The sequence below is a fragment of the Amblyomma maculatum genome, chromosome 2 (genome assembly GCF_055883805.1).
Source record: "Amblyomma maculatum isolate TAMU_Amacu chromosome 2, ASM5588380v1, whole genome shotgun sequence".
Lineage (NCBI taxonomy): Eukaryota > Metazoa > Arthropoda > Arachnida > Ixodida > Ixodidae > Amblyomma > Amblyomma maculatum.
The window spans coordinates 108,169,842-108,196,386 of record NC_139345.1 but is presented as its reverse complement, the minus strand read 5'-3'; the positions used below and the strand labels follow the sequence as shown (position 1 = coordinate 108,196,386).

Below are 26,545 nucleotides of genomic sequence, written 5' to 3'. Positions count from 1 at the left end.
TGGGTAGACCCAGCGCCCTCTTGACGCAACGCCTGATGAGTGCGTCTATCTTATCTTTTTCATTGGTCCTGATGTTGAGGAACGGTGTGGCATAGCATATTCGACTTATTATGTACGCCTGCATCAGTCTCAAGAGGCTTCTCTCTTTGAGGCCTCTGCCTTTGAATGCAATCCTCCTAAATATTCCTGTTACTTGCGTCGCGTAGGTAGTGAGTTTTTTTATCGTTCCGTCATTATACCCGTCCTCTTGAATAAAAAGTCCGAGGACTCTGATTTGCTGGACTCTTGGTACGGTTTTGCCGTCGACCTTTATTTCTACGTTAAAGTCGCCCTTGCACCTCATTGATTTTGGATTATATATGAAAAGTTCGGATTTTTGCGGAGAGCACGAAAGACCCCTTTCGGCCGCGTAGGACACAATGGTGTCCGCCGCCGCTTGTAGGCGTTCCTCTGTGCTGCCATCGCTGCCGTTGTTCATCCAGAGATTAACGTCGTCCGCGTAAATGCTGAACTTCAGGTCTTTTATAACTTTAAGAGCGGCAGGAAGGCCTCTCATCACCACGTTAAAAAGGAAGGGGGAGAGCACCGATCGAGCCTTGCGGAGTTCCTTTACTTCCCAGGTGGACAGTGGGGGATTCTAGGTCCTGAAACTTTAGTTTCAACGTTCTGTTTGTCAGGAAATCCATTACGTAATTATATGTCCTCTCGCCGACTCCTAATTCCTGTAGTGCCGCGAGAATTGCCTGGTGTTTTACGTTGTCAAATGCTTTTGTTAGATCTAGTGCTAGAATTACCTTCGCGTCTCTGGATTTCAAGTCAATTATGTCATGTTGTAATTGGAGCATTACATCCTGTGTGCACAGGCCCGGTCGGAACCCGGCCATCTCATGCGGCCACAGGTCGTTTTTCTCCATGAAATTAGTTAGCCTTGCTTGGATTACGCGTTCCATAAGCTTTCCAATGCATGAGGTTAGAGAAATAGGTTCGCAGGGGTCAAGTGGATGCAGCTAGCACAGAACCGGGTTAAGTGGAGAAATATGGGAGAGGCCTTCGCCCTGCAGTGGGTATAGTCAGGCTGACGATGATGATGATGATGATGATGAAGCGGCGTTAAATGTACCAAGCGGAAAATCTGGCGTCCTCGACTGTTATGAGCGAAAAATTCAAATGGAACAATGAAAGTCAGCAACAGGTTCGAAATTATGGCATACACGTAAGCTCCGCTTTTAAGGGTATATATGATGCAATAGCGCAGCCTCCCGATTGCTCTACTCGAGTTGACAGCTCCTGCCAAGCGTAACGTCATGGCAACCCTACATTGATTCACTGCGCAGCCATGACAGCTGCCATCGTCTGCCAACGCCATGCTCGTGGTTTTTCGCGGACAACGACAACGTCGGCGCCGACACCGGATTTTCGGTGAACACCCAAATTACGTATTTGAGCCAAAAGAAGAAATTTATTGATTTCGGTGAAAATGGAATCGAGCATAGGACATTGGGATTCTATGACGACCACCGTAAGCCAGGAATGCTCGTTGGTTCGAGTTGAATAAGCGTGGAGCCAGTGAATGCGTTATGCGGACGGAACCCGATTACGCCATGGCATTCTCTTAAAGGCGAAGCTGAAGCCCCGAAACTTGGCATAGCTAGTTCGTATACACTTTCCCTCAATGGACTTTATGAAGCGTCGGTCGGAATTCGATCTGGCAACCTTTGGGCTCAGCAGCCGAGTGTGAAAAAAAGAAGTCGACATTGAGCTTACTCCGGTCTCTACGGCGTCTCTGCACAGCTTGAGTGTTTGAAATTGCTGGTAATTCTCATGTAATTGACACCGTGCACGCTATGGCGACGAAGACTATGGGCTAAGATGTATGGGATAGTGCAAGAGCGTTATCGCGGTGCGCTTGTACGTGCGAGAGCGGAAGAGACAGCTGCAGGGTAGGCACCGTCGAGACGAGCGCTAGGAATTGAAAAGGCGCACGCACAGAGAAATCACATCGGAAATATAGAATGTGGTGGCGTCTTATCGGATGACAATGAGCATATTCAGCGAGCATTCTTCCAATACTACTAGACACTGTTTGCATTGCACGACTTTGATATGAGAGCGTTTAAGTACAGGTATCTCAGGGCACTACCAAGACTAAATGAAGAAACAAAGATTAGAGCTGCCAATAACTGAATCAGAGGTCGAACTGGCGATAAACAATTTGAACCCGGGAAAATCACCCGGTCCAGACGGCTTAAGTGCGGCATTTTACAAAGAATTTAAAATCGAAATAGCGCCAGTCCTGACTGTAGTGTTTAACGAAGCTTATGACGTAAACGAACTGCCTCTTCCTTATGGCAAATCCCACACAGTCCTCATACGAAAAACTGATGAAGCAGATAGGCTACTACAAGTAACATCATACCGGCCAATTGCGCTAACGAACTTTCATTACAAAATTTATATGAAGGTGTTAGCACGAAGGCTGCAGTCGGTAATCCATGGAAATTTTTGGGCCACATCAAACGTGTGGGATAAATGGACGGTCCATTGTTACAAATATACACAAAGCAAGAAGTGTATTAGAATGTTGTGATGGGGGGGGGGGGGGGTCATAAATGGCCGTGTGGCCATCCTGCAGCTTGACCTTGAAAAGGCGTTCGACTGTGTTGCCCATAAAATTCTACTTTGTATAATGGACCATATAAATGTTGGTTTTGTTATTCGTGAGGGTGTGGCCCTGCCGTACGGAAATTGCACTACGAGATTAGTCGTAAATAAAAATCTGGCGGCCCCCATTAGCGTGCAGCGTTCTGTGCGGCAGGGCTGTCCCTTCAGCCCTCTTTTATTTTGCATTTACATTGACACCCTTTGCTTAAATATCTTGGACAATGAGAATATTACTGGTTTCCGTTTGCAAGCCGCGGAAGTGAAGCTGCTGGCGTACCCCGATGATGTGGCGGTCTTTTACGGTTAACCAGGAGGGTATAACAGAAGTTGTTGATTCTGTAAAAACCTTTAGCGAGGCAGTAGGGTAAACTGGTAGAAGTCCCTGGGACTCTGGCATGGTAGATGGCAAAGTGCTCCTGATAATTTTGCAAACGTGTCCTGGGTGACGACTCCGCCAAGGTACCTTGGCGTGCCACTATAGAATGCTATCGGGATAGCGAGACATATTGTTGAGCATGCACAGATGACATGAGGGAAAGGGCAGATAAGTGGAAAGGAATTGGCTTATCAATTTTTGCCAGAGCCACAGTGTGCAACCTCTTCTTCATTTCTAGGCTGTGGTATGTGATGCAAGTTTTACACTGATGTGCAAGATTGAGTGTGCAGAAGCTGCATAGGATATTCGCGGTTTTTGTATGGGTTTCAAAATCAGCAAGAAGCAGCCGCACAAATTTATTTAGAAGTGTCAAGGATGGCGGCGTGGGCTTGGGGCATCTTTTTTTTTTTTTTTTGCGGTAGATTGTCAGCAGATCTCTGTAAAATCCGCCGACGGAGATTTTTTGTTTCGCCGATATACGAGGCCGGGCACTCGGAGCACGGAATTTTATAAATAACGCCTGGTTGTTTTTCTCTGGGGATACGGTCTTTTGGTAGTAGTAGAAAACGGCCGACTGTTGAGGCAGGTTTGTGCGACACACAGACGTGTTTGCGTAGGGTGCGTGCAAGCGCCTCACTGGTGCCCGCCATGTATGTATGCCGTCGGCGGATTTTACAGCACAAAAATGACGTCCGGCGATTTAACTCGGAAAGCAACATCCTCGCCGAGCACTGCAAACGCGCCGACCAGAAAATAGCCTTTGAGGAAGTGAGCGTACTTGATGTGGAGACCAACCCTTTCAAAAGACGCCATGTCGAGTGATGGTTCATCCGGCTGACAGCTGCAGGAATGAACAGGAAACCGGGGACACTACCCTCCACGTTCACAATTGGACTTCGCCACTTGTGGAGAAAGGGGAAGCGTAGGCCGCTGCCAGCTACTGCAGGCCTCGAACTTTAGTCGCCCCTGAGGAAGGGACCGAGTTGGTTCCGAAACGTCGGGTTCTAATAAATAAGTTCGTTTGGTTTGTTTTGTGGGGTTTAACGTCCCAAAGCGACTCAGGCTATGAGAGACGCCGTAGTGGAGGACTCCGGAAATTTCGACCACCTGGGGTTCTTTAACGTGCACTGACATCGCACAGCACACGGACGCCACTCCGTTTCGCCTCCATCGAAACGCAGCCGCCGAGGTCGGGTTCGATCCCGGGTACTCCGGCACAGCTAGTAGTCGGGCGTCCTAACACTGCACCACCCCGGCGGGGCAATAAATAACTTGCTTGGTGATAAGTGTTCCTCTTCCAAATCAGGAAGGACTTGATCTATGATGGATGGATGGATGGAATATAGGAGCGCCCCTTTTGAAACGGGGTGGCAGCAGTTGCTATCATGCTTTTTTTCCCCATATATTTTAGATATTGTTTTATATCGGTTAACTGTACCATCATTCTATTATTGAATTTTTTTTTCAACATTACTAACATTATGTTACTTTTCTGATTTGAAGCCACCAATCTTCCAATCGTTTTTTGCTAGCTTCCACCGTAGGTTCATCCACCCGGCCACTGGTATCTCAAACCCCAGGGCCTCTGGAAGAGTGACTGCGCCTGTATTGACTTCCGGATGAATACCATCGCATTCGAGTATAAGATGGTTAATTGTTTCTGTGGATCTACCACAAACTGCACATGTGTCATCTTTATGGTTAAATTTCTTTTTGTAGCTGCGTCTTCTCAGGTACCCTGATATAGCTTCAAAAAGTAGAGCACTGCCTCTTGAGTTATCAAAGAAAGCTTCCTTCCTGATATGCCTTTTCCACTCTCGGTATATCTTTTCCATCGAATTTATCCAATTTTTACCTTCTGTGTTTTTCACCTGTTGCTTAACGCTCTTTATTTCTTCGTCCTTGTGACCAGCATACTTACTGGTTAGTTTCCTAGTTCTTTTCCTCCATTGTGAGTCAACGCTTTTCAGGTATTTAAATACTTTAGCTGCCCACCTGTTACTGTTCAATTTCATCAGGCGTTCCTCATATAATAATTTACTCTGAGCTTCCCGTGCTTCGAAAGATGCCCAGCCCATATCTCCCTGTACCGTCTCATTTGAGGCTTTGCCGTAGGCACCCGTGCCAATTTTCCGACGGCTCTCTGATTTATTTATAATGTCGACTGTACCTCTGCTTTTAGGCACAAAGATGCATTTTCGAAACTAAGCCCGGGCACCATAATTCCTTTCCAAATACCTCTCAGCACCTGATACCTGTTGTATCCCCAAAATGCTCTATGCTTCATTATTCCGGCGTCTCTTCGCCTTTTTGCCCTAATTGACTGCCCATGTTTTAAATGTATGCCAATCGCTCATTTGCTCATACCCCGATATATTTATATGCTGCCACTCTGGATATTTTATGGCCTTGTATAAAAGACCATGGTCAGTTAAGCCGTTGAAAATCATCAGACCCGACTTAACTGCGCTAAAACTGAAGCCTAGAGCAAGTCTTTCGTCTCCGCTATACTTAAGTTTGCAAGTTTTCCTAACTATCTGTTAACAGCACAATATCGTCTGCATACATCAAACCGGGGAGGCGCTGCTCTGCGACCTTTCCGCCTAATCTACATGACAGGTTAAAACCTACATTATGTCTTGTAGTCTCCGTTCCATATTTATATATAAAGCATGAACAACAGCGGTGATAAAGGACAACCTTGCCTTAATCCTTTGCATACCTTGACAGTGCCCGTACTTCTTATCCCTTTCCATGTAATTTCTACTTTGTTATCCCGCTGTATTTCCTGTAAGAAATCTGTTATCTCATGACTGACACCTTCGTCTTTTAGTATGTTCCGCAGGAGTTCTCTATAATTAAGTTGCCGTACACCCTGTTTATGTCCAGGAAGGCCGAATACAAAGTTCTATTTTCCGCTCTAGCTATTTCGATGCATTGGGTAAGCACAAACAGGCTATCATCTAAGCGCCTACCCGTTCTAAAGTTCTCCGAGTATCTTCTTACTTTCTACTCATGACTGCATTTTTAATTTCACCGCCTGCATGGTCAACCTGTATATAACACATGTTATCGTAGTCGGCCTGTAGGATTTTTTGTGCATCATATAGCATTTTCCTTTAGCGAAGGTGATCGGTGGCGCTGGACTGAGTCCGGGTTAGAAAGGTAATCGGCAATCTCCCGTGGGCGGTCTCACGGCAGTGTACAGCGAGCACCGAAGGGGAACCCGCGAAGACCCACTTCTTTGTACGGGTAGCGACACCAGACATGCCTAACTTCGCCACAAGGGTAGCACAGCGACCAGTAGTCCGCGGTTTGCCAGATGTCAGTTCGGTGAAGCCTGGGTTACTGGACGACATTCAACTGAGAAGGTGGCATTTGGGGAGCGGCCGGCACAGGTGCTTCGTAACGTGGTGTTGAAGGCAGTAGAAAACGGCTTGCGACGGCGGCGTAAAGTCATTGTAGGTGGTTGCGGAGGGCTTGCAAGAAGTGGCGAGGCATCCAGTGCTTGTTACACTTCTTCGTGAACAACATCGGGGACCAATGCAACTTGCGGCTGTGCCGGCGTAGGCAAGAGTTTCGCCGGCTCTTCGCGCACAATGGCTCGAATGGTCTCACGCAGTGAGTCTCCAGATGACATCGTGGCTCCCTCAGTACATGTGGACAGCATCGACACAGTCCTGAGCTCGTACTGCCGGGACCACATGTCAAGCGCTCTCTCGATGGAGTAGCTTCCTTGACGAAAGCATCCACGGTCACTGGTGGACTGCGAACCATATCGGCGAAGAGCTGTTCCTTCAAACCCCTCATCAATAACCGCACCTTCCGCTCTTCCGACATGTTTGGATCTGTACGGCGGTACAGGAGCATCTCCTCCGCGTACACCATCACACTTTTGTTTGGGTGCTGGATGCGATTCTGCAGTAGCAGATCGGCCTTTTCTTTGCTGAATGTGCTAATAAATTCCCACAGAAATTCTGCTTTGAATGCGTCCAATGTTTGCAGGTGAGATTCATGGTTGACGTACCTGGTCCTCGCCGAGTCCTCCAGGTCAAAGACATGGCGCATTTTCGTGTTAGCGTCTCAGGTATTGAAGGTAGCCCCGGTTGAACTGGTCCAGCCAGTCCTCGGCGTCTTCATGGGGAAGACCATAAAAACGAGGGGGTTTCACGGGTGGAGCAGGACATTGGCAGCTATCTATTGTGTGTTCATAGTGACTGTCTGTATGCTTGTTGACCGTAGATCAGAAAGCGGGCCGAATTCGGGAGGTAGGCCACGTAGTCGCCAACTGCCCTGGTGAACAGGCGTGTCTACCCTGGGAGTGCTTCCTTTGCTGCAGTCGCGGCTTGAAGAGGTCGTCCGGTGCATGAAAGATCTACGCAGCACCTCTGCTAAATGTCACGTTAGCAAAAAGACGTGTGAAGGCAGCAGAGACGGTAACATAGAGAGCCAGATTTAGCGTAATCCAGGGACGTCCGGTCCGGGCGTGAGACAGGGCCGTCGTCGTCGTCTGCTCCTCTTTCTTGCCCTCCTCACATTGGCATCAATATTTTTCCCAGGCTAAGAAACATGCTTGACAGGGCTGCGCAAACCGCTCGATTATGCTAGAGTGCTTGCGTACTGGGCGTGATTAGGTGATCGCCGTGAAGCTCCGTCAATTAACGCATTGGCTCAGGACAAATGGCTATAGCTTTAGCGCTTAGTTTAGAGGATATCAGCAGCATTCAAACGATATGCACTTTGATTGGGCTCTACTATAATGGTATTTCTTGAGCTGGACCAACGCAGTACTATCGGGCCCGTATCAACTGCGAAATATAAATTAAGTTCTGAGCATTTTCATTACAACGAAGTCCATCTTCCTGGGACACATTTGTATATGCAAGTCAGGTATGAAATATTGTCACGCACATGCTGAATGGAAAGGCTTAAGCTTTTCACCCGAAACAAAAATTTGCTTTTAAAATTATTTTTCTCCTGCACTCGCGCCGAGAAGTTAAAACTACTATAACCAATAGCTGCGTTTTTAAATATTACTGAGAGGCAACTGTAGTGTATTGCAAGATACTTTACATTAACGTATTAATAAAAACGGTATAAGCTTAAGATGAGTAGCAAGCATTTCCGTCTCACGTGTAATATCAGTGACGTGCGTTTTATTAATAGCATCGTTTTGGCTCCGTCGTCGCTGGCCTTGTGTTTCGTGGCACGTCATGTAAACACATTCTGTGGCTTATTCCTGCCGGCACTTCTCTAAATACAAGGGCTCTTCAAGCGAATTCTGCAAGCACATAAATATGAGTAACATGTCCTGAGTGATTTCATTTAAGGGAACAAATGAGTGAAGCTGTGTTACCCCGAAATCCAGGCATTATTAACTCACGGTTACATACATTCTAGTGGAAATTAAGAAGAAGAAATGGGCATAGGCAGGGCATGTAGTGCGAAGAGAGGATAACCGATGGTCGCTTAGGGTAACAAACTGGATTCCAAGAGAAGGAAAGCGTAGCAGGGGACGGCAGAAAGTTATGTGGGCGGATGAGGTTAAGAAGTTCGCAGGGGTCAAGTGGATGCAGCTAGCACAGAACCAGGTTAATTGGAAAAAATATGGGAGAGGCCTTCGCCCTGCAGTGGGTATAGTCAGGCTGATGATGATGATGATGATGATGACATACATAGAGGCGTGACGACAATGCAAATCTTGAATTGTAGAGGAAGGCTGTCATGGTCTTCATGTAATTAATACTCGTGATAACAAAACGACCAGTCATGACCATGTCAAAGAAACGCGAGCAGGATAACTGTAACGCTAGCATTAAAACACACAACGACATAGTTATAAGAGCTTAGGTACGAAATTCAAAAGGAGGATATTTACTACTGATAAGTTTTGGCGTCTGTGAAGTAACAATCAACTACGATACAGCTCTGTTCCCTATACAACTAAAATCATGACTTGCTGTGCACGATTCCATTGTTTTGCTCGCTCTTGACTTTTCGCTACAGGGTCAATGTGAGGCTACAGATGTATAGCAACTTCAGAGTTTATTATATCTACAAAAAATATCCCGCTGACAGTAAGAACTTCCTTGGGATACCTGCTGAAGCACATTCAGTTGACGTTGGTGAGTTAATACGACGCAGCGAGCAAAACACGCAGCAAAGGTAACGAACCGAATGAAGGCTTTGCGGAATGCGACACGCGTTTTGCGGGCAATAAAACTTCGCCTTCACAGTTCATTGACGATGACGCAACATTGTCGCATCGTCCGAAAATGAGCGCACGCAGCGGCAACAAGTTTCTCGGCGAGCACGCACCGTCTTCGCCTTGCCCTTGCTGTAAAGACTACCAGCACGGCGAAATACTGACAGTTTGACGCAGATAACCCAGATTGCACGTAGACGCTTGTAGAAACCAGCACGCAACGTTGAACCGCACCGCTGTCGCCAGGGCCGGATTAAGGAAATCGGGGGCCCTGGGCTAAAGCACGCGTAACCCCCCCCTCCCCGCTCCCCTTCAGTCTTTCCTCACTTTCATAGTAAAGTTCTGCAATACGTGTATACCCCGTTTCAGTATAACTACACTCAACTAAGAAATGACAAGTGCGGTGTGATGGATTAATTGTTCAATGATCACACAGGACATAAGTACAACCATTAACAATCAGACAAGAAGGTAACGCATTAGAGAATAGCCCGGACTGACTCTGACACATCCTATTTTCCTCTCCTAAAGCGGAGAAAAGAAGCGATGGAATTTATGGAAGCGATGGAAGGGAATGGAAAGCGTACCAGGGGGCGGCAGAGATTTAGGTGGGCGGATGAGGTTGAGAGGTTCGCAGGGGTCAGGTGGATGCAGCTAGCACAGAACCTGGTTAATTGGAGGAATAGGAGAGGCCTTCGCCCTGCAGTGAGTATAGTCAGACTGATGATGATGATGATGCATTAGTCATTAGTCATGACTAAAGAGTAATGACAGAGATGACTGTGACCATGATGCCATCACATGATGACGTCAGCGCCCGCTGACGTCATTATGACGTCACATCCGGTCATGACATCATGACCGGTGATAATATCACCAGATGATTTACGCATATACAAAGCTGACCCCGCCGGGCGTTCGATCCGGGCGTCCGCGCGGTGCCTCTCATTTGGCGCTTCCTCGAACGCCGCATCCCGCAGCATATAGAAGCAGACGCAGTAGGAGTAGTATATCTGTTGTTGCGACTGTAGAAAGAAGGGAAAAGAAAATGCATTGGCCTGCTACTTAATTGCTGGGCCACCTCCGCTGCCACATGTGAACAGGAGAGAAAACAGAGGTAAGATAAAAAGGATGGAGAGAGAGAAAGAGAGAGAGAGAGAGAGAGAGAGAGAGAGAGAGAGAGAGAGAGAGAGAGAGAGAGAGAGAGAAACAACTTTATTTGCCCCAGATGTCATGAATTAGAGTAGGTGGGACCTGTGTGGCCCCCAGGTGGGAGCGACATCCTGGGCCCATGAAATAAGTGCAAGTTGTGCGTTCTTGTCTGGCTTGGTAAGGAGTTGGTGCCAGCTTTCCGCAGAGGGAGCTGGCAGGAGGGCCCTTGGGGGCGGGTTATTTTCGCATCCCCAGAGGATGTGCGCCTGAGTTGCGGGTTTTCCGTCGTTGCGATTTGAACATGCGGGAAGAAAGACGCGCGTCGCAACAGCCGTCGTCCACCACCGAAGCAGTGGCAAGTGCCATGATGGCTTGCAACAGATACAAGTCCGGTGGCAGGCTATAGCACCGCCGCAAGCGGCGGTAACCGACCTGTCCCAGCCCCGTAGGGCCAGGAGCAGCCACCCTTCAATGCGCCCAGTAGTAGTAGTAGTAGCTTTATCGAAATAAAGGAATTTGGGGCATGGAGGCGTTGTGGTGGTGAAAAACGTTTAATGTCTAAAAGGGGTGGAGGTATGCATGAGCGGGATCTTTGAAGATCCGGCCCTCACAAATACTAAGTGGGGTTCTTAGTAGGGGACCCCAGTGACATGCCGTTTCCCGGAAAAGCAGAAAATAAAGCAAGGGTAACTTCTCCACCGATGAACCAGCTAGCTCAGCATTACATATGTTGTCTATGAACTTATCGCGAAAGGCAAGTTCTTATATTAGAGATAGTGTATACCTGGAGTGGAAAAAAAAAATTAGTTGTGGTTTAACTCTGGTTAACCCTAGTTGAATTACGATAGCAACGGCGGAAGCTTCGTTTGCCTGCTACATTATTCCTCTATCACGCCCTATCAGTGTAAGGTGCTACATTATTGAGGACACTTACAGTCACCCTTTAAGAGTATGACGCGAGAGCGTAAGTTACCAGTCTTTTTCTTCTTCGCCTTTTTTTTTTCTTCTGCTCCTCCTCCTCCTCCTCGGCTGTTTAAGGTCAAGCGTAGCCTCCGCCAAGACCACGCGACGGTTCGAAACATGGCGTAGTATTGCTATCACAATCAAAAACATTTATAGTGTCACAAAACACAGTCATAATGAAAACTTATGTGGTACTAGTGGTTACAGGAGAAAACATTTCATTGTACTTATTGTTTATGGAATGCGCTGTAAAGAGGAAAAGTTATAAGAACCATTCAGACAGGTCCTTTGCATTACGTGCTTTTGTATTCAATGGATTTAGTTGGATTGGGTCAGTTACAATGCGAATGAAACATATTCAACGCTTCAAAGATGAAAATTCTGCATTTAAATTTGTGAGGCTGCCCTCAGAATGTTGCATGAAATTGTTAACCGAAATGAACAGCCCATATTTCGAACAAATGCAAATCAATCACATTATTGCACAATTTGTGTTGTCTTAAGCTACTGTATGTTACTCTTTCACATCTATTGCAATAAAAAAATTAGAGGGTTACTTCGATGTCTAAGAGGAGAATGGCGAAAGCCTACCCTTCCTCTCTTATCATTTGCCGCTTATCGTTTGCCTCTTATCGGCGTTCGTTGCAGTGCTACATATAGTAAATGGTTTAAAGGAAAGCAAAGTTGCAGTATCTGTCCCACTTCCTCCTGCAAGTGTGCTTGGACGGTACACCATCGCTCCTCTCGCGTGGCGTTACTTGGCGGACGTTCAAGTGTGGGATTGCAGATGGCAGCAACGCTAGAAAAGAACACATCTCGCAGAATTTCGTGGAAGATGACAGATCTCGCGCACAACTCTCGCGCACAACTCTCGCGCACGAGATTTTGTTCCATGAACCTAGAAAGGCTTTCACCTTAAAAATTTGCCATGTTCCACACAGCTTAAGTCAGTTAAGACGTGCGAAAGCATATCCTGCACTGGAACGCATATGTTATCTTGCGGCGCTCTACTCTGAGCTACGCTCACGAGTCACAACTGAGTCATCAAAGGTTGTAGTGCTGCGGGGGACGTATGTAGGTTCGAGCCTTAACATTACGAAAAAAAAATTGCTGACGATTACGTTACTTTCTAACGCGACATTTGAGCGCAGCTTGTCAGCTGATCGCCTTTTTTGATAGATTGAGGCAAACAGTTCGAGCAAGACATGTATGTACTATTACAGACAACTATTTTATTTTTCATAAATATTCCTTCAAGAAAACACTCCACTAACGGTTCTTGACTGTCAAGAAGTAAGCTTTGTGGTCGGAGAAATGAAGAGAGCAATTAAGTTATCGGGAGGTTGCAGGAGGCAGAGCGTGGGCCCATAGAAAGGTTGCGCGGCAAAGAGACTAATTCCACAGGCTGCAAACGAGAAAAAAGAACCTTCGCAAATATCTTAAACTGCCTTGAAAACGCTGTAGCCAAAGTTAGCAAGTGTCTCATCGAATTTCTAGCAATATGTTTTAAGGGAAAATGAGGGCGGGCTATGATACGGGCCAGGCCTTCCTCGAAAACCAAGGAACGATCGACTAGATATTCGGACTATCAAACTAGCTGTATGCACGCAAACTACATCAAAATATGATGCTTTTCTCTGTGAGTGTGTGAATTCTCGGTTACTGCACATGTTCCCCTGCAGTTCGGTGTGGGCGCAAAGGGAGAAGCTTACAGGTACAGTGGAGACGAAAATATTGAGCTAGTTGAACCTTTCAAACTATACGAGCTCAAGGCGGCCCTAGCGAGAATGAAACGCGGGGCCGCACCAGGAAGGGATGGGATCACGGTAGAACTCCTAGCAAACCTACGAGAGCACGCGTACCAATCCCTACTGGAACACAATTCGATCTGGACGGGCGAAGTTCCTCTTCCCACCGAATGGAAGACAGCACTCATAACTTTCATCCCAAAGGCGGGCAAAGCGATAGATACGGACAACCTCAGGCCCATTTCTCTCACGTCGTGCGTGGGCAAATCGATGGAAACATTGGTCAGAGACAGACTCTCCGAGTATCTAGAAAACAAGCGAGTCTTCGCCGACTCGATGTACGGCTTCAGGCCAAATAAATCGGCTCAGGACGTCATGCTACAGCTTAGCAGAGAGATACTAAATCCGATAGAACATCCGAAGAGGGATAAGATAGTGCTGGCTCTAGATCTGAAGAGAGCCTTCGATAATTTGACGCACGAGGCAGTCCTGACACACCTTTCGAAGACAGGGTGTGGAAAGAACGCGTTCGAGTATATAAACTGCTTCCTCTCAGACAGACAGGCCTACGTAAGAATCCACAACGCAGAACACGGTCTGTGAATGAGTACGGGAAAAAATGCGGCCTTCATTGCTCACCGAAAAAATCCAAATTCGTCCATATTCGTCCTTCCAAAAATTGCCCAGAAAAAATAGAATTGCGACTTGGATCAGAACCGATGCCTGAGAGACAAGAAATTAGAGCCCTGGGTCTTTTCATTCACCAGCGTAAGCTAGCGACGACCACGCTCGACAAGCTAAAAAAACTTGAACGAGAATAGAAAACTGGGCAAGTTGGTATGGATTCATCTTGTTGTGGCACCACAGGGACAAGGACAGATACGGAGAAAGACAGACCGAGAGCTCACTATCAACTGACAAAATTTATTAAGACATGTAATATATGTGAAAAAAACCCAAAAATACACAAAGAAACAAAAAGGCAACACATGCACACTCCGGTCCATGATTACAAGGCTCATGTCAAAAACGACATGGTGTCAAACCATATCACCGTAATAAATGTTTGAGATAGTCAAATTCAGCAACAAGCAGCAATAACGACGGCGCTCTTACACATTTGTCGGATGACTCTTTTATTTTAAATGCCTCCACAATTTCTCGGGCTGTCTTGTCTCTATGTTTCCAGATAACGCGTGGTTCATGGAACAGCGGTGTGCAATCATGACCCTTGCATTGCTTGGAGAAGTGTTTCCCCGACCCACTTTCGAGTGACCTGGCATGCTCACGAAGGCGTACATTAATACAGCGCCCCGTCTGACCCGTATATAGTGCAGGCCACAGGACAACGGAATGTTGTAAACCACCCCGTAGGCACACTCCACCCACGGATCTGAGTGCTTCACACCACACTCATTCATCTTCACCCGCGGAGTGTCTCTCCGCTCGATAGCCGCACATATTCTACCTAGTTTGTTTCTAGATGAAAACACCATGTTCACGTCGTAACGGCGAGCCACCTTCTTAAGGCCGTGGGAAACACCGCGACAGTATGGGATGACGGCGAACTTTTCCTTTTCCTGGCCTCTTTCTTTTTGTGTCCTAATGTTCATCAGGCTTAGCTTCAGTTGCTTCAGGATTCTCTGTGCTGCCGCTGCCACCTCTGAATCTGTAAACCCTGCGTTTCTCAGCCAGGTCACCTGAGCTTTTGCGGATCGAGTGACCAGACTGAGAAACGGGTGCGACCTAAACAGCGGGCGTAGAGAATGGGTGTTCTGGAAGTACTACATGGTTTTCTCCTGGGTCTCATCTACGTATTGATAGTGAATGATGCCTCGTGCGTATTCACCTGTTGGGGCCAAATAGGTGGCAACTGGGTAGCTTGTCATACATAAGGTGATTGCCTGGATCTTTGTATACGTGATGGCATGATCACGGTCCGGGGTGCTGAAGGTCATGGCTTTGTGAACGCAGTTCACCCGAAGGCAGCTGCCTTAACTGTCGCCTGCTTCGGAGTCGGAGTAAGTCAAATCGAGGCTGAGATGATCGCTCTGCGAAGAGCATTCTCGCCACAAGCACGCAGACTGAGGCCTCCGCGAGGCCAAATGATGACTTTGAAGTCTTCAAGGGGGAGATGTGGCAGCGACTGAGCGTGGCGAGGCAGCTTCCGTAACGTGGAGGGAGACAAATGCTGAGACGCGCTATGCTGTTGGGACGAGGACTGCGACTATACAAGCGGTGGTTTGGGTTGACGTTTCGAAGACGATGAAGCGGCGGAGCCACGCCCGTAGCAGCGGGCTACGCAGGTCCAGTCCGTGGGTACATACTCTTCAGGGGTAGATCCTTCCCCTCCACGGGGACGATGTCCAATGCTTGGCACAGCCCCGGGATCGGCGACAAAGCAAAGCCTGTTGCCAATGTCGATAGGCTTAGCGAGGCTGGCGCTAAGCTCGGCAGAATAAATTGCCCATGCTGGTCCAAAAAAAGGGGGAACTGCTCCATCAAAGCCAGACCCAGCATTACACATGGTGTCTACAAACGTATCGCGAAACGAAAGTTCTTATATTATAGATTGTGCACACCAGGAGTTTGAAAAAAACAAAAACATTTTTAGTGTCACAAAACACAGTCAAACGGACTAGCCCACCCCACGGGATCGAGAGATTGCACGGCCAAATTTCGCCGACTCCATCTTGCCGGAGCCAGACCTTCACAACCTGAAGGACCTGAGACGCCAGCTTCTGAAAGCAAGCAAGGTCACTCCACCGGCAGAGCCAATGGCGGAGCGCCACGGTGCGATCCTACCACCGGCTCACACCAAAGTGACGTGAACACAGACTCCTCCTCTCCCTTGCAGTCGTCAACTGGGAAGAAGGGGAAGAGGAAGAAGAAAAACAAGAAAAAGAAGCAGACGCCGCCACCGCCCCCAACGGAGATGATGCTAAGCACTTTCCCGCCCTCAATCCAGATGGCGCTGCCGGATCCCGGGCCCTTTACCGGGCCCCGGCGCAGCAACAAAACACTCAGGTGAGCAGCTGGGCGCGGGCCGCCTCCTGCGTTCCCTCATCCTCACTCGCTTCCCCTTCCTCGATACACGGCGTTGATGTCGAAAGCCGCAGGCAAAATGAGCAGCTTAAAGCGCAGATCGGGCAACTGCTCGCCAAAATTCAAAATTTAGAGGAAAAACTGTCCGCTTTGACGGGTGTCTCGAGTCCCGACGCCATGGAGAGTGAGCCCGAATTGCCGCCCGCGTTCGCGTCGGCAATGGCCGCGTGGAGGCGCGCCTCACCTCCCATTTCCAGAAAATGGTAGAAGCCGCCATGGGCTGCTTGGAGACCAAATGTAAGGCATCGGTCCCTGCAGCCATCCCCCGCTGCATGAAATCAACCACCCGAACGAGCCATCGGCTCGAAGGGATCCAAGCCTTCAACAGGCACAAGAAAATTGTCGTCAGTCCCACAGATGCGAAATCAGAGGACTCCAAACCCGCACCCCCACCCGGTGCTGGCTCTGGGTCGGAGTCTCATAACCCCCCATCTATCATTTCCGTTCCTAATCATGGCAGGACGGCTTAACACGCGTTCCTCTCCTCCCAAAGCTCACAATTCCATAACCGTAACGCAGTGGAACTGTAGAGGCTTTAAGGCTCGGCAGAAACGCGCGAACCTGCGTCTCTACCTCGAAACATTCGAGGCTTTGCCCGCCGTGGTCGCCCTCCAAGAGCCAGGAGCGGCAGCCAAGTTGACTAATTACGCGACGTTCCAGCATGACCCTTTGTCGTGTCTCCTCGTGCACAAATCATACACAGCCACCGAAATTGACCTCGATCTCAACATACCCTATTCATACATGATGGTGAGGATCCTCCCTCTTAGGCGATCGGATCCTGCAATGCACGTGCTTAACGTATACTGCTCCCCGAAAATAAAGCGAGTGACCTTCGCGGGCCTCTTTAGCCGTGCGCTTAAAGAGGCGGGTCGTGATCCCCTGCTGATTGTGGGTGACTTCAACGCCCCTAGCCAGCTATGGGGCTATCGTAAGGAGGAAGTGCGTGGACGCATGCTGGCAGAACTGGCGTCCACATTGGGCCTCACCCTCCACACCGACCCAGCATTTCCCACCCGCGTAGGCAACTCGGTGACCCGAGACACATGCCCGGACCTCACCTTCACTCGCAACATAAGACACGCAGACTGGATCAACATCGAGGAGACCCTCGGTAGCGACCACTGTATCCTCAACACAACCGTTTACACACGCCTTCTGAAGCGCCCCACAACGAAAGCCCGCATCCCCGATTGGACTACCTTTCGCCAAAATTTCCCAACAGAAACTAACACGAACATCACAGAGCAGGGCTACACGACCTGGTCCCAGTCAGTCATGGCGCACCTTCACTTCCATGAGAAACAAATACGGCTCACAGAGGTAGTTACGGACGTGGACAACCACCTCCTGCATCTCTGGGAAGCACGCCGTGGCCTCACGCGCCGCTGGAAGCGTCAGAAACACAACAAGAAGCTGAAAGCTCGCATTGCGGATCTCACCAGGCAGGCAGCAGAGTACGCGGCCCAACTCGCTGACTCTAACTGGGTGGACCGTTGCAACACGGCGGCGAGGCAAATGTCGAGCCGCAACACGTGGCTGCTCTTCCGAGCCCTCATCAATCCAACACAGACACGCACGGAAACGCAAAAACACCTGCACAAAGCCATGCACTCATTCCAAGGAAACACAATGCAGCTGGCAGTGGCGCTACGCGATCGCTACCTGTGCACAATTCAGGACCCCCGCGAATCGGCCTATTCCTATGCAGGCAGGGAAAACTCGGAGTTGGATAACCCATTCCGGCTCCATGATCTGCGGGCCAGTCTGGCCAAAATGAAGGGCACTGCGCCAGGCAGGGACAAGGTCACCGTTAAACTTCTGGCGAACCTCCCTGACACGGCGCACCAGTGCCTTCTTGACTATATCAATGCAATCTGGACAGGGGAAACGCCCCTTCCCATTGAATGGAAGACGGCTCTCGTCACCTTTATTCCCAAAGCTGGGAAACCAGTCGACACGGACAACCTCCGACCCATCTCTCTCACCTCGTGTGTGGGCAAATTGATGGAGACGATGGTGCGGGATCGGCTGTCTGAGTACCTTGAACAACACAACACTTTCGCGGACACCATGTTCGGATTTCGCCCACACAGATCCGCACAGGATGTCCTGCTTCAACTCGACCGCGAAATACTGAACCCCATCACATGCACAAGAAACGACAAAATCGTCCTCGCCCTAGATCTCAAAGGGGCATTCGAAAATGTAACACACGAGGTCATACTCACGCACTTGAGTCAAACGCACTGCGGCACGAACACTTTCAACTACATCAAACAATTTCTCACAGACAGACTGTCTTATATCCGAATACAGGATCAAGAACACGGACCTTTTTTGCTCGGCACGAGGGGCACTCCGCAAGGCGCAGTGCTGTCCCCTCTGCTATTCAACTTTTCAATGATGCGCTTGCATGCTCTGTTGGGTGCGGTCGAAGGTGTGCAGCACGCGCTGTACGCCGACGACATCACCCTCTGGACCACGCAAGGGCGTCTGGGGGACATGGAGACAAGCCTGCAAACGGCTGCTAGCATAGTGGACAGCTATGCCCGCGGCTGTGGTCTCCAATGCTCACCGCAGAAATCTGAATTCGTACATCTGCGCCCCTCGCGCTCATGCTCGACTCAAATCAATCTCACCTTGCAAAGCGGTCCCATTCAAGAATCTAAGGAAATCAGAGTTCTTGGGCTCTTTATACACAACCAGAGAAGGTGCGACACAATACTCGTCAAGCTCCGGCAGGTGGCGGACCAGGTGGGCCGCATGGTCCGCCGGGTTTCCAACAAGCGCGGTGGGTTACGATGCAAGGACGCCTTGCGGCTGGCGAACGCATTCGTGACCAGTCGAATCTTGTATTCGACTCCCTACCTCCACCTGCGGAAACAGGAGGAGGATACTCTCGAAGTTATCCTCCGTAAAATCATGAAACGAGCACTGGACCCCCCGGTCTCCACCTCTACCAGCCGTCTCATGGCGCTGGGTGTGGTGAATACTTTCAAGGAGCTTCGGGAGGCCCACCTCACCAATCAGTACACGCATCTAACAAAGACAGAGTCGGGTCGCCGTCTTCTTGCCCGACTTCACATCCAACACACCCAACTCACAGAGGAGAGATGTCGCATTCCCGAAAAATGGAGACGCGCCCTCCATGTGCGGCCTCTCCCCGCCAACATGTCCAAAGAGGACCATAATGGTCGGCGCCTGGCGCGGGCGGAAGCCTTGGACCGCCATTATGGAAGCAAACCAGGAGTTTTCTATGTGGATGTCTCCGGCCCAAACCCTAGGGGTTGGTACACAGCCGCGATCATCCACAAGGGCAAAACAGTAGATGGCCTTACGTTCAAGGCCCAGTCACCAACACACGCAGAAGAGGTTGCCATCGCCCTCGCAGCCTCTGACTCCTCCTCCAAATACATCATAACCGATTCGCGAGGGGCTTGTCGGAACGTCCAGCAAGGGTGGACGGCTCCTCTAGCTTACCGCATATACAAAAATTGCAGTCGAGATTCGGATCCCGCGTACCGATCTCTCGTTTGGGCTCCAGCTCACCAAGGTCTCCAAGGGAATGAGGCAGCCGACGCCGCCGCCCGCGCGCTTTCTCTCCGGGCATTTCCCACGGGACCCGACGCGGACCGGGATTTTGATTTCAGCCCAGTGTACAAATTTCAAGAGATATGTGAATATTACAGATCTACGCACCAAACTCTTCCCACCCAGTGCAAAGGCCTGGGGAAGGCTAACGAGCGGGTGCTCCTTCGCCTGCTCACCAATACAATGTTGTGCCCGGCTATTCTAAAACATTTCGATCCGCAATTCGACGGGCTGTGCTCGCACTGTGGGGAGGTGTCTGACATCTACCACATGGTGTGGGCCTGCCAAAAAACCCCATCTTTGTCCCCTATCCCCAACCCCACCCGAGAGAACTGGGAGGCGACCCTGTCCGGCTGCTGCACCCTAGAGGCCCAAAAGGTCTTAACGCAGCGCGCCCGGGCTGCGGCAAACGCCAATGGAGTGCCTGTCTAGGAATCCCACCTAGTGTACATACATACCTATATGTATTATAATAACGTTTTCACCACCACCACCACCGTACAACATAGAAGCGCGTGTGCCAGCACCGCAGCAGCGCAGAAACCGCGTCTCGCCGTCAGTTTATAACTGTCTAGACAGATACTTCCAGATGACAAGGCGCAGCCTCTGCAAGGCTGGGTACATTGCTCGGGTTGGAGTTTGGCGCGCCTCGCTGCGCGTCTCAGCGAGGCTCCTGCGACGCCACAACACAAACAGAAGAACACTGAACACAAGGTGTTCAAAAGGGTTGCGCCGGCGCCTGACGCCGGGGTTCATGCGGACGTTAAACATCCTATATGCAAGCCGCCACATTGTTTTCGCAACTACACATTCGAAAAAACATGCACGAGGCTCTCGGGAGCACTGCAGTTGGCACACTAGTCACTGGGTACAACACCCCATCTGGCAAGGGGCTGTCTCGTGGGGAGGACACCCCAGCGCCTAAGCCAGTCAAAATCTCTCACTTTATTTGGCAGCCGACAAGCTGCCCACGCTCGTCATTTGCGTACAGCGGTCTCTCGTTGCTCATATGCTGAAAGCCTGCGAACGGCTACTAATTCGCTGATGCGTATGGCTGGTAGGTCGCCTACATTAACATCTGACAGGTCTGCATCGAGAGTCGACTTTATCTCGGCAACCTCGCGGTAAAAAGGCAGAGGCCTGTCCGCCTGTGGACCGAGGTATTGTTCGGGTGTAAGCACACGACGCGCCGTGCTCATCCAGTACAGAATGAGCGAGAGACCAGGGTAAGACTCGTCAGCTAATAGTCTCCCTACCAGCTTTAACGCGAGCACTCCAGCCACTGTCGGGATGCACGGAAGGCCAAGGCCTCCCCTGCTCCTCGGAAGGTGTAGGATGTGACGGGCGACTAGCGCTGTCCTGCCATCCCAAAGTCCCTATAAGGGACGCGAGTCTGTTCACCACACGGCGCGGGATTGTCGCGATACGCGCCACATAAAAGGTGAAAGCGCACGCTCGTGTCTTGACGACACTAACTTTAGCATTGAGTGCGAGGTTGAAATGCTCTGCGTCAGGAAGGGCGTGCGTGGCTCGCGAGAGAACTACGTCCCATGTCCGGGGGGAGACTCCGCTTGGCTCAAACAGCACGCCAAGTACACGCACTGCGTCCACAAACGGTACGGCGGCGGCTAAAGGGCCAACTGACCGAAGCGGAGAGCGTTACTTTTCTTCGGGTTGAGCTGCGCTCCTGATACAGCTGCGTATTCTGAAAAGATGTTAAAAAAAAACAAAAAAAATACAATGAAGCTGTCATTGTCACGCACGAAGAGTGAAATGTCGTCCGCGTATGCGGATACAACGACAGTCTCCTGTCCTACTGATGGAAAACCTCGAATACGCCTGTCCGCGGCGACCCTACGCAGCAGCGGGTCGAGCGGCGAATGTATGAAGAGTACCGACGAGAGCGGGCACCCCTGACGCACTCCCCGCGTAATCGGAAAGCTGCCGGCAATTTGGCCATTCAGTACTAGTTCACTGCTAAGATCTGTGTAAAGGCCGCGTAGGAGCTGAACGAATTCGTCAGGAAAATCAAATGAGCGGAGCACGGCGAACAAGTAACCATGTTCTACGCAGTCGAAGGCCTTGGCTTGGTCCAGGGAAACGAAAGCTCCAGTGATCCGTTTGCCACAGGCGTATTCGAAGACATCTCTCGTCAGTGTCATCGAAGCGAACACCGATCGTCCAGGTACCGAACAGGACTGGTATGGGCTAACCAAGTCCTGAAGGTAGATTCGCACCCTACTGACTAGCAATGTGGCTACGAGTTTATAGTCGGTGTTAAGGAGGGCAATCGGTCGCCACGATGAGGGACTCGACGGCGTCATGCCCTCCTTCGGTATTAGAACGATACGGCCGACACTGTACGAGGGTGGCTTGGTGCCGCTTTCGAAGGAAACAATTTACGAGCTTAAGGCATAGCGGAAAAAGAGGAAAAGTTATAATAACCAATCAGTCAGTTCCTTTGCATCACATGCATTTGTATTCAGAGGATTTAGTTGAGCTGGGTCAGTTAATATGCGAATGAAACATATTCAACGCTTCAAAGAGAAAAATTCTGTATTGAGATCTGTAAGGCTGCCCTCACGATGCTGCACCAAATTTTTAACCGAAATGAACAGTCAATATTTCGAATAAATACAAATCAATCACATTATTGCCCAATTTGTTTTGTTTTCAGCTACTGTGTGTTGTTCTTTCGTGGCTATTTCACACCTATTGCAATAAAAAAATTAGAGGGTCTCTCAGAGGTCTTAAGAGGAGAATGGCGAATGCCTACCCTTGCTCTCTTATCATTTGCCGCTCATCGTTTGCCTTGTTAAGGATGGCGACATCGAGTCGACGCGGGAGCCACTTTTTTACCATCAAGGCAAGGAGTCTCGACCAAAATAGGCAACAGAGAGACGCGTCTTGAAGTGGCCATCACAAAAGAAAGCCGGAAAGAAACGCGGCGTGGTTCCGCCGGTAAGTGACAGCGATCAACTACGGGCCATCGGGAACAAAAAATGCCCACGATTATGTTACTTCCTAATGCGAAATTTGAGCGCAGCTCATCAGCTGTTTCATCTTTGCGATAAATTGAGGCAAAACGAACAGGCGTCCGTGTGCTGTGCGATGTCAGGGCACGTTAAAGATCCCCAGGGGGTCGAAATTACTCCGTAGCCCTCCACTACGGCTCCCCTTTCTGTCTTTCCACTTTCACTCCCACCTTCCTCCCTTCCCTTACGGCGCGGTTCAGGTGTCCACAGAGCAAATGTGACAAATACTGCGCCTTTCCTTTTCCGTGAACCAATAGAGAAAAAAAGAGGCAAGGATTTCGAGCAAGGCACATAAGCACAATTACATACTTCTTTTTTTTTAATTTTTCACACGTATTCCTTCAAGAAACACTCCACTAACAGTTCTTGGCTGTCATGAAAGAAGCTTTGTGGTCCGAGAAATGAAGAGAGCAATTGAGTTATCGGGAGGTTGCGGGAGGCAGCGCGTGGATCATAGGAACGTTGCGCAACGAACAGATAGCAGCGACTCGCTGACGCCGCTAGCGAGTGAAGCGAGCCTGGAAGCGAGTGAGAACGGGATGCACGCACTGTGATCCGCCGCTGTACGGTTGCTTTCTGCGGATGAAGGATGCGAGCGCTATTGTATCCCCCTCCGGACCGGTCGTCTCGGTGCGCCCGCATACTTGCGGAGCGGGTCGGCGTATCCGCAACCGGAGAGCACCCTCGCCTCCACTCAGGAAGAGGGGGGGTCTCCTCTTTCTGCATGGCGGCGACGGTGTTCTACGCAGCACGTTGTGTTGACTAGCTAGCGACGTCAGTCAGTCGCTGCTAGCGCTGCCTCCGGCGACCCCCCTTTTTTTCTCCTCGTGTGCTCCGGTAGGTGCGCTCGATCGCTCCTGCCCCCATCATTCGCCGCTGAGTGTACCCCCCCCCCCCTCCTCCTGCGAGGCTCCGGTGGCCAAAGCGCCGGCTCGAACGGGGGGGCTGAAAGGGGGCGGAACTGGTTACGAGGCCGACGCCGACGCCGCCGCAAAACCCAAGAACGGCCGCCAAAGAGCTGCGCTCTAAAAAGTTCAAGAGGATCCCGGTGTCTCCCGCATGGGTCGGTACCCTCAAGGCGGCCACGCGGTCATCTCCTTCGTCTCGCCGATGGTGCGCTACGGCCCTTGCGACGCAGACGTGTGTGCCCAGACCATGAGGCGCATGGTATGTCAAAGAAAGTGGAATAAAAACCGGCTAATAATCCGTCAGGACCGGGAGCGGTCGACTGGTTCATGGCACCTAATGCAAAACGCACCTCCTCCAAAGTTGCCGGCTCATTAAGTGCCGAACATGCGTCTTCTGGAAGTTGAGGAAGAGGACCACAGAAGGAGCCGACAGCTTCTTGAAAATCCTCCTCCTGGTGACGGCCTTGCGACGAAAAGATGGCCGCAAAATGCTCGCTAAACAAGTTCTGGGTGTCCACGGGTTCCGAAGACGTAGTACCATCAAGCATGACGCTCTCCACGCGTGTTCGCCTGTCAGTGCCAGCGTGTCCGAGGTCCGCGCCATCCTCAAGCGGCACGTTGGATGGACCCGCGGGGAGTGATGCCCTTGAACTGCCCTCGAGGATACAGTGATAACGCTCGCGCAGCGTCTCGAGATATTCGCGCATCGCGAACGTAAGCGTTTCGCCGCCACGTACGATGCGCATACGGCGCAGAATGTCATTCAGCACGGTCGTAATGCGAAAGATCCGCGCCTTCCCCGTACATACAAGAACATCGCGCCAGCGTGTTTTCAGCGCGTCCCAGGTAGCAGGAGTTATGTCACTAACTGCGGCCACAGACAAGCACAACTCTCGCCGTATATCAGCAATTGCACTGCTCATCGTGGAGTACCGCTGCATCCATGCGCCACATCAGGGGGCTCTTTGCACGGCCCAGGGCTGCCCGCAGAATAACCATAACCGGGAAGCGATCACTTAGTTTAAGGCCTGATGAGAAAGGTGTAGCAAGTCAGGTGCCATGGCAGAGGGGATATAAACTCGATCAGTTCGGCTCGCGCTCTGGCCCCAGACTCGTGTTGTCTCGAAATGGTCTCTGTGAAGAGTGACCCACGCGTTCTGTAAGCGTAATGATCGCACTATCTTTCCAAGTTCTTTCGCTTGCCCTCTGATGTTGAGCATTGAGTCTTTTTTTAAAACACAATTGAAATCCCCGAGTAGAGAGTGGGGCACGTCATCGAGAGAGTATGTCGTGATGGACCGAAATGATTCGTTTGTCAGACAATGCCAGACTGGCGCGTACACGACGAAGAGGCGTCGTGCGCGTACAGCACACGACGCCTCTTCGTTTCGCCTCCATCGAAACGCAGCCGCCGAGGTCGGGTTCGAACCCGGGAACTCCGGCACAGTAGTCGGGCGTCTTACCACTGCGCCACCCCGGCGGGGCCGGCGCCGACTGAGCCGTTTCGAAGCCACCGCCAGACAGGTGAGGAGGAGGAGGAGGAGGGTGCGGCTGCTGCGGCCGTTCAGCCTGAGGCGGCGCCATGGTGGTTACGACCCGGCGTCCGAGAAGTTCATCTCGGTGCCGTCTGGTGCCTTCAGCGCTTGTCCGTTATTCTCCTCTCTGTTTGTCCCAAGTAGCCGCGCTAATTTTTGATCCCGCACCTTCTTATGCGGCGCTTATGCACTCGAAAAAGATGCGCAGCTCTCTGTGCCGGGAAGGTGACGCTTGCCATAGTCCGCCAAAGCCGCTTTCGTAGAGCGGCCCACACTCAGGTGTTGCGATCTCGCGGAGCCAGCGCGTCTTGCCACCGTAACACCAGACAGGGTGACCTCCTTACTCGGGAGGACGGGGGCGGAAGCCGCCTAGTGCAGGAGGCGCGGGGCGTTCAGCAGAGCCTCCAGATTTGCCTACTTCACATGTGGAGCGGGCGTTGTCTGCAGCTTGTCACCGTGCGGGTGCTGGCCCTCCATGAGTTGCGACTCCAAGGCTCGGGGCTCGGAGCCGGGTATGTCTAAAGGAAGTCTCGGCGTCGCTCTGAGAGATTGTCACCTCCATCACAGGCTCGCTATCGAGGGAGGGCTCCGTGGTTGCCGAGTCGGAGAGGGCCTCAGACGTGGTCGTCAAGACCTCGTCGTCCTCCCTCTCTGCGTCCTTGCTGGGATCCTAGGGGCCGCCGGACAGCTCCAGGTTCTCGGTCTTTTCGTGTTGCACGCCAGGCTCTGAGGACTACTTGGCAGCCGCTGCATAATAGCGCGGCAGAACACAATCCACCGTTGGGTGCTCGCTCCACAAAGCTTGCACGCGGAGCGGCAACCCGCACTATCGTGACCGTAAGCGCTGCAACGACCGCAGCGCACCGCCGAACGAGCAGCGCCAAAGTGGCACTCGACGCCGCACCTGGAACACACGCGTTTCCTCCCTCGATACTCTAGCATCACGCGGGTCCCAGTCACAATCAGGAAGCTGAGGGTGACCGCGTCATTTCCAACTTGACCAGCCGCGTCCCGTTCCTGACGTGGCTCCTAGACTGGACGCTACTTCTGAGATGGATCGGGCATTTCCGTACGGGGAAAGCGCCGCAGCGAGAGTCTCATCGCTGACGCACGGGGGAAGACGGTAAACAGTCACATAAACTACCGGAGCTCTCATCTGCTCCAGCGGCACTTCGTTTTAGGCGAGACGCAGGACACCTCTCGCCACCATCTTGGTCGCTTGCGCCATGGAGGACACGGCGGCCAGGAAACGAAGACCGAATT

At 50.7% G+C, this 26,545-nt stretch overlaps 1 protein-coding gene across 1 annotated transcript in view; it reads right to left on the bottom strand.

The window, feature by feature from the left end:
• The window catches only part of LOC146199516 (uncharacterized), an 80,941-nt gene extending 73,836 nt beyond the window's left edge, over positions 1-7,105 (bottom strand). The window contains 1 exon segment of the mRNA XM_084592137.1: positions 6,730-7,105. Within this exon segment, the coding sequence (XP_084448263.1) occupies positions 6,730-7,105 (376 nt within the window).
• Positions 7,106-26,545: the final 19,440 nt, after the last annotated feature.